General features: G+C 31.2%; 1 protein-coding gene across 3 annotated transcripts in view; it reads left to right on the top strand.

The window, feature by feature from the left end:
- Window positions 1–6,622, top strand: part of LOC106686745 (PX domain-containing protein kinase-like protein) — a 22,243-nt gene extending 15,621 nt beyond the window's left edge. For 2 of the 3 annotated variants that reach the window (XM_067051734.1, XM_014430222.2), the window contains 4 exons: window positions 56–286; window positions 364–563; window positions 5,282–5,375; window positions 5,665–6,622. In XM_067051734.1, the coding sequence (XP_066907835.1) occupies window positions 56–286; window positions 364–563; window positions 5,282–5,371 (521 nt within the window). In that variant the 3' untranslated portion in view covers window positions 5,372–5,375; window positions 5,665–6,622. The remainder of the gene's footprint in view (window positions 1–55; window positions 287–363; window positions 564–5,281; window positions 5,376–5,664) is intronic. The other variant, XM_014430221.3, reaches the window with a different exon arrangement.
- Window positions 6,623–9,220: the final 2,598 nt, after the last annotated feature.

Genomic DNA, 9,220 nt, shown 5'->3' with positions numbered 1-9,220 from the left:
TATATATGTATATATATGTATCCCATATTTTCATCTAATTCTTTTTCATTTTCAGGTCATTTGCATCTTGGAAATATATTGTTAGATGGAAATTCTGTTAAATTGTTTGGAATCGAAAATGCATTATTTGGTTTGCCATGTTATTATAGACGTTATATTATAAACTGCAGATGTATTGATTCATTAAAATCTGTTGATGTTTATTGTTTTGGATTGACCATGTATGAAATGTTGTTTGTGAAACCATTTTCTAAGGATATTCCTGAGAACTGTCTGCCTGATTTAAGTAGGTTTGTCTGGATATATTACTAACATTTTATTTTTCTAAGATTGATGATCGATTTAAACAATTTTTATTTCTAGAACATGTTATGGAAACTATTTTAATTCCAAAAGTTGCCAAAAATAGTTTGCCAACAATCAAAGACCTTCTAAATTTACCTGTCTTTAGAAGAACCCCTCCAAATCCTCAGCCTTATTTTAAAATATCACAAAATGTTTTGGAGAAGTTATCAGTAACATCTGATAGTACAATGGCTCGGCTTAAATTGGACAATGATAAGGTAATAATTATAATTAGTATGATCATAATAATAATTGATTATAACTGATATTGTAATTTATGTATTTGGTACTGTTCATATATTATTAAAGCGAGAATATAATTTATTACTCCTTAATTCTATGGGAATTGTAATCCCATTCTCAGAACTTTTTGTGATCATTTATAATACACGGTTCACTCCTGTTACTATTCAAAATTTGTATTTTACTAATTTTTAAAATGCATTATATTCTTAATTCCCTTTATTTTTGTTTGTATACTTAGGTTACCACCTTGTGAGGATTAAGTTACAGAATTTTAAGTTGTCATGAAATAAATCAATGTAAAGATGTAAATAAAATGAACATCTGTTCTAAAAGTTTTGAGGGTGGAATTGCAATATGGAAACATTAAAAAGTAGAAAATGGCTCATTTAGTTGACACTTTTGTCTAAGTTAAGTTTTAAAAAAGGATGGATGTTTTTATAACTTTTTGCCTCATGAAATTTTCATATTCCTATGAGATGCTTAAATTTTTGGAAGTTGAAATTTTTTTGGAAGTAGAAAGTGGTACTTAATTTTTTTTTTTGTCATTTTTCTTTTAAAAAAAAAAGAAAAAAGGGGGGACTTATTTAATTAAGATTAGACCTTTATTTTTGCTAAATATACATAATAATGGTGAAGATGGTAAAATATGATTTAATGTAATTTCTTCTAGTTAAACTCAATTAATTAGTATAACTAATATGTATTTAAAATTTTCATATTTTGAATTTAAAATTTTGAATGACTGGGCTATGGAAAATTGTAGATGTAATGAGGTGGTTGATGATTATGTAGATGTTAGTTGTTTACTCCAGGTGTACTTACTCCATGGTTTCTTCTTCCCTCCTTATTCTTATGCTTCTTTCTTCTCTGCTTCTGGGGACAACTCCAGGAGTTCTACTCACTCATCGTAGATTTCTGAGATTTCCTGATGAGAGACAAAATAGAAAGAATGGACTGTATCTGGCAGAAAATAAGATGGCCATCTCTCATTGGCCAGGGTTGCTTTTCTTCCCACCGAGAGAAGCAATTCCAGTTCAACATTTCGGTTGCCATAGGTTACCCGGAACATACCTAAATCGCTCCGGGTGATTTACTTGTTGAGATGCGGTGCAGGCTGTAGCAGGTAGGCTGAAATTTACAGAGAGAGAGAAGAACAATACAAAATGAGGTTATGTTATGAACAGAGTTTAATATAAACAAAAATGAATTTTATATCCTAAACAATCGTTGAAAATTACTTGAGATGGCTTGTTTAGGCTAATTTAATGATAAAAAGGATGTATGAGTAAGAAATGATGGAAATTAATTCTGTGTGAGATAAAGAGAAAAAAATATATTAAAAAATATGTGCAACTTCCAGGAATTATGCTGAGGGTGCATCCGCCCAACTTAACAATTCCCGCTTGGCACAATAGTGGATGAAAACTAAGAACTGAAATTTAACTAAAGAACCCAATGAATGCTTGTATGAGAGAACAAATAATCATGTTGACTTAAACTATGAACAATAAACCGGCAAGAACAAAAGAATCACGTTGATGCTGACTATATCCAGATAATACAAGATAATTTGTCCTTCTTGGGTCATGGAGTGGTGCTTCTCGAAGTCGACTTGATCTTCAAACCTTGGCTGCACCGAAGTGGCTGTTAGCAGATTTGCCCTTGATTGTAGAACCTTATATGGCGACGTAACAGTGAAAAGAGAGATTGCGAATGAGTGTTAGACTCTCTTGTCTGAATATTCCATTGTCAGTGGAATTCTGATGGTTGTGGCATTCGTCTTCAATTGTAGATGTGGATGAAAGAAATCCCTCGGGTAGTACCTCGGAATACATTCGCCAAAAAGATCCTTTCTCTTCCGTATGAATTACTCTTCCATTTTTATTGAAAGGAGCGCCATCTTTTCTGCCGACAGTGGATGCTGATGTCTTATGATGCAGAGCGTTTTAGAGGGAATAGGAATCTTTGGTACAGATGAGGTTTGTGTTGAAGATGTGAATTAGTGAATCGAAATCATGGATAAAACGGATGTACCTGCTGAGCCACCGGATGACCTTGCACTGATATTTTGCTTTGCTGTTTTGAAATCTTTAGAGGGTCCGAAGGTCCGACGCAATGTCGAAGATTCACGCCATACAGTGTTGTGGCGAGTTGTATGAGGAGCAGTGCATGAAGAAGGTGGTAACTTGTTGCCTCTAGAGATCATTGAACAAGAAGAAGAAGGATGAATACCCTGTTCTCGGTAGAATTCGAAACGCTAAGAGTAGATTTGAAGAACAGAGAGCAGGACGTAGATTGAACCAAATTATGAACAATGTCGGAAACTACTAAGCTGAAGATTATACACGTAAAGTCCATCAACTTCATTAGGATAAGGAGCTCCAACGAGAATCCGTGGGTATAAGTCTCCACTAATTAATAGATCGACTGGACCTGACTCCCCAAAACGTTGATCGGCTAAAGGATGGCGCATAACGTGGCTGACGACAGAAGAAGGAAGATTGACATTTGGTAATGACGACATGAAGCGGTCGACTACCACTGGCAATAGGTTATATTCTTCTTGACATTATGGCAGTCTTTCCAATTCAACATTTCAGATTGTCGTAGGTTACTCGGAACACTTCGTTAAAAACAAAAATTGTAATTACAAAATATATTAGTAAAAAAAGATTTCATTAGCATTAAATAAACATAATTCAAATTCAATAGAAAATATTAGAGTCTGGAGGTGAATAATTTCACTACTTTTGTTGCTCTGATGAACCAGATTGGTCTATTTCAGTATTCTTCTATACCTCATTTTTTAATATTTATTCTAATTTAGTTCAATCACAATTTTTCCACTTTTATTTGTTTGCATTATTTCGAAGGTATGAGCATCCTGGTATTTGGAAACCCCACTTATTTCCGAATGAGGTCTTCCTGCTGTTGCCAATCCGGCCAATAGGACCCTAATTGTGTTATTTTATTATTAATATAGTTTCTTAATTAATACTGTATTTAAAAATTCAAATATCCAAAAAAAGAATATGATATAATTAGAGTCCTATTGGCTAAATTGACCAATGGTAGGATATCTCATATGAAAATATGGGGAGTTCAATAAGCAGTAGGATGTTCTTACCTTTGAACTAATGCACAAAACAAAAATGAAAAAATTGACTTTATACTAATTTAGAATAAATATAAGAAAATAAGGAGAAGGAAGATAGAAATAGACCAACCTGGTACACCAAAGTTACAGTTGTAATGAACTTGATTACCTCCAAACTGTAGTATTTTCTTATAAGAATATTAATTGAACCTATGAAATTAATGAAGGATGATGTTTCTTTTGTTTAATAGTTTTGTACTATTTGAGCTACTTTATTGAACACCACTCGAACCATCTTCCTTAATGTAATATTTTCTATTTGATTTGTATTATATCAATTTAATACTAAGGTAATCCATTGTATTTTATTAATATGGTTTGTAAATACAATATTTGTTATTTAACGCTGTCAATCATACGATTGAATATTTTAACATTATCCTACATTAATCGAAAAAGAGTCATTTTGAGAAAAGTTTAATATTTCAGGAACTATTAGACATACAAATGTCTAGTAGGGCTTAAAATTAATCTTGTTGAATCCAAATTAAAGTAGTTATAATGATTTTTGTCTTAGGAATCGCAGTTTCCATGATATTTGCCAAAATAAAGGAACAAAATGAATATTCTCAACTGGCTATGTAATGAAAATTAGCTATTTTACATTTTCAATGTTAATGAAAAAGTGTTCAGCCAACAAAAAAAAAAAACTTGAATGGCTAGTAGAAGTAAGAGTGGTATTGACATGCATTATTTTTTTTATTTTACTGTTACTTTTATGCTCACTGTAAAGTTTTAATTCAATAAATAATAAGTATGTTTTTAAATGATTTTGGGCAATTTTCTTATTTGATGTTTAAGTATTATTTTTGGGTGGTTGAAAATAGGCTAGTACAGTTGCTATTGGTACTCAAATTACCAATGTAAGCTAATGGTGACCACTTGGATAGGTGTCCACATAGCAATAGATGAGTTAATACTGAATCATCTTGCATTCCTCCCCAATGGAAGTGAGGTCCATCAGGTTACTATTGGAAATTAAACCACGGCATTGGCGTTTGCCCAGGAAGCTGTAATAAAAAAGTATTCCTTTATTTTTTTTTATTACTATTTTTTTTTGTAAGGAAGTCTGTCTTTGTTATATTGTTTGTTTATTTCTATCATCTATATTTGGCTGATCAGTTATTTAATCGACATGTGGATAGGAAGCAAATCAAATCATCCATGAGTAAAGGCTGATTTAATATTCTGTTACATATATGTAATATTGTATTACAATATTACATCATGGTGATAATGAAGTTTTCATGATTCACCATGATTTAAAATTTTGACATTTCTTTTTAGTGCATTATATAGTCCATTTAATGCAGCTAGTTGATCATGATTAATAATAATACAAAAATATTCTTTGATTTAAAAAAAAAATATTGATTTTTTACTATAAATGTTTAATTCCTCTTTTATTATATTGTTTTTCAACTGTAAAACAATTTGTATTTTAAAATATGTTAGAAAACAAATTTAATAAATTATTTATTAAAAGCATTAGCATAACTTGAAATCAATTCTATAAACGATTCATGTTTTCAGGCTCGTGAAATCAAGAAAGCTAAAACAGTATTGCGATTATTAACTGAAAAAGTAGATGTGTTACCTTCTCTTCCTATTCCTCAGACTTGAAAAGGTAATATAAATTACTGATAAATATTGAATTATCATTTAACTATTCTAGAACTGTACATCCTGCTATCAGTTCCCTTTTTGTCACTATAACTGTAATTTCTTATTAATAGCAAATAAATTATTCATAAAAGTTACAAATTTGTCTGATATTTATTATGAGTTCATTTTACTTATGTGAATTATTTATTTTTCTTATAAGATATATTTTTAATTGTTGTATATATCTAATGTTAAAATACTTAAAACTAATTCAAAAGGGTTATTAGTAATTTATAATATGTGATTTGCAGGCTGGAAGAGAAATAATTTAGTAAAATTAAAACTAAATTATTTGTGAAAAGAATGTGAGAAGATAAGGTGAACCAAATGGACTTAGTACCTGATCATTATTTCATGGGCATTTTTTTTCTTTCTTTTTTTTTTTTACTTAAACCATGATAATGTATTTTATATACTCGTCAAAACTAGTTATATTTGCAAAGTGATATAGTTAAGAAGTTTAGTCAAGTCATGTTTCCTAGAATAGCATTCACAATTAACTGCCTTATTGGGATTATTTAACTCATCATATCTGTTATCAAGTCTTATTTATATTTTTCTTGTATGGTCATTTTATTCTCATAATTTAAAGGTATTTAGATTGCTATTCCATTTCTATGTAAAAAAAAGTATGCTCCTATATTTTCTTTAACTTTTTTATATCAAATATTAAATTTGTTACTCAGAGGTTACCATTTCACATAATATTTTTAATTATATTGACAGTGGTCAGTGTTTCTTATGACTTACCTGATAGTTAATGTCTGTTAAATCTTGAATTAGTAAATATAACTTTAAATGGCTTAGTATGGTATCTAAAGTGAACTATTATTTCCATCTATATACCACTTTTGATCCATCTAAACAGAGGTTTATTTATTTAACAAATTTTATTATATGAAATATTACTTGCATTTTAAAGTAATTTTGATTAGAATCCTTAATAATCTATAATACCAATTATTTATGTATATATATATTTATTCCTTCAGCATGTGATATTAACAGATTAAAATATATTTTAGTTGTATGTATACTGCATATAGAGTTTATTTTTATTATTATATTTAAACTTTAATCTTTAAAATTAATATTTAATGAAAAATATTTTGAATTTACCCATTTATGAAAATGTTTTATTATATTAAGCTGTAGTAAGTGATATTGTAAACAATGATCTGTATACCTTGTTATGGCCAAATATATTCTATTTTACTGTATGATTTGTTTGTTTTTAAAAACTGTTTACTTCATTGCACATATTTATTGTTAGCCTTTTTCTTTTAATGGTTGTATTATTTTTTTTTTTTTATAGGGCTGAGGGTTTTTGTGTAAAACTGAAAAATGTAACAGCACAATTATAAGTTATAGTGGCAATTCTTGTAACCTGCTTTATCATTGCACTGTTAACCCCTGGAGGAAGACTTTAGAAGCTCTTAAAGTCTTAAAAGCTTCAGGCAGATTATGTTATTTCACTACTTATTACCACATTTATATAAATATAATAATGTAACATTGTAAATATTATCAATAAAAATAATACTCAGAGATATCCCAGGCGTCCCAAATAAATATAAATGTAGAATGCCTCACAACTTCAAGGTTTACTGTGAGTGAGTACATAAGGCCTTAGCTCCTCAAAGCTAAATAGGTCCCCTCTTCAGTCCCTTTAGGGCTCTACCAGGATGCCTCTGCCTGCTCATCAAGTATTCTTGGAGTTATCACTTGTTTATTCTTCTGCCTTCCTTTCCCTTAAGATCTGAGGATTGGTTCCTTCTGACCCTTAGTACAGTGACTTTTACTATTCTTAGGTATATTTTTTACTAATTTTCATTCCTTATGGGATCATGTCTATTCTTATATTTTAAAATATCAAGAGGAACAAATATTATTTCAAGATCTCTCAGAAGGCCTTGATAATTCCTTGTTCAATCATTTTCAGTTTAAGAAGATAAATAGGAATGAGATATAGGCTGGAATAGTGAAAACTTGGATAAACGGGGAACAACCAATGTCACCATCACTGTCCATTCCACTTTTTTTTATGGAGTTCTACTGCATATTCTTGTATATGTTGGTGATATCACTGATCCCTTCCCGGAGGACCTCCAGTAGTGCTTCCAGCCCCCATCTCATCACTTCTTATTTAAGAATATTCTCCTAGAGGATAAGGTTCAGGGGCCATCACTCCAGCCAGCACCTGCATCTTATTTCCATGACCCTCAGTCAAGTGAATCTCTACTTAAGTTCCTGCCAGTTGCACATAGGGAATGTATAATCTCAGGATACCCAGGGTCACACCTTGATATATGGTCATGGTAGGCTATCTGAGGCACTAAAATAAACTCCCCTATCCTTAGTTCATGGTAGGGTCAGTCTGGCACTGCTCGTCCTCAGTATAGGCCTTGGCAAGGAACCTTCTATCTTCTAGCACCTACTACAACTCGTTGAACTCACTAGTTTCCACAGGGCTTGACCCTGTTGACATTCTCCTTCTATTTTTGTCTGGACCTCACAGCAGTTACCCCTGATCCTAACCTTTCTATTAATGAGGTAACAACTATCTTGGAGGAAGTATAGGTTACTGAGTGTGAACTCCAGCAACCACTGGAGGCACCAAACACTATATATGGTGAAGGATATGTTGAACAGAGTCAATGTCAATAAGACATACTTCTCCACTCTCTCTTTAGTAAAATTTGCTAACAATTTTTCCCAGATTTCCCAAGGATTCTGAATGCAGAATATTGCTAACTTACTATCTGACCATTTACCCACAAGACTTGATTTTGAAAAAAACTTCAAAGTATGTATTCCAGACAAAAAGATGTGGAGGAAAGGAGGCCCTAAATTTGAGAAGGGCGCATTGGTCTGGTATACAGATGAATCAGTTAAGGAAGGAAAAGCAGGGGCTGGGGTTATAGGACCAAATTGCAAAAGAACCCTAGCAATGGGAATATACCCAACTGTCTTCTAAACTAAAATACACGCAATTGAGATAGCTCCATTAGAAAACATTAAAAACAAATCCAAAAGGAAAAAAGTATTTATATATCAATATCAACCAGGCTGCTTTAAAGGCAATCATGTCCTATACCATAAAGTCAGGACTAGTCTGGAAAGACTAAGGGAATTAGACAGAGGCAATAAACTGACGTTGATGTGGACCCTAGAGCATGAGGGGATTGAAGGAAATGAGATGGAAGATACTACAGCTGTTTTGTTTCATGGTTTTGCTCTCTATTACAGTCTATCTAACTACGATATGTAGTTATTTAATTATAATGCAAATTATCATTACTGCACATTAATCATCCTCATTACTGCCTTACCATAGTTAGCCAACGACCTCAAGTGAAATGTCGATTATATAGCTATTGGATATAAGAATGTGATTGCTTCCGAGAAGTTAACTAGGAAGAAATTGATAAGCCAATTAGGACTAGGATTTCATTGTTATAAACATATGTTTGAACTGAGAGTTATTTGGCATCATGAATTTTCTCATTAGATTTTTTCATTATGTCATATATAGAATTAATTTACTGAGTCTTGTGAAAATATTGATTTTTTTTTTAATATCTTTATTGAAATTTACAACTGTATATTATATTATACATTCAGTAAATTTGATCTTAGTTAAAATGGAATGTTACATATGTTTAGAGAAACTACCCATTGGTAGCTCTCTAAAAAATATTGATTCAAAAAATAATTACTTGGAACTTAATACTTTATTTTTAGAAAGTTCCTAATAAAATTATCGACAATCTTCTTTAATTTAAGAAGGAAGAGATAATCGATGCT

Source organism: Halyomorpha halys, unplaced genomic scaffold (assembly GCF_000696795.3).
Source record: "Halyomorpha halys isolate HHAL.00 unplaced genomic scaffold, Hhal_1.1 Scaffold867.1, whole genome shotgun sequence".
Classification (NCBI taxonomy): Eukaryota; Metazoa; Arthropoda; class Insecta; order Hemiptera; family Pentatomidae; genus Halyomorpha; species Halyomorpha halys.
Note: the sequence above shows the minus strand (reverse complement) of the source record. Positions and strands in the feature narration are given on the sequence as shown.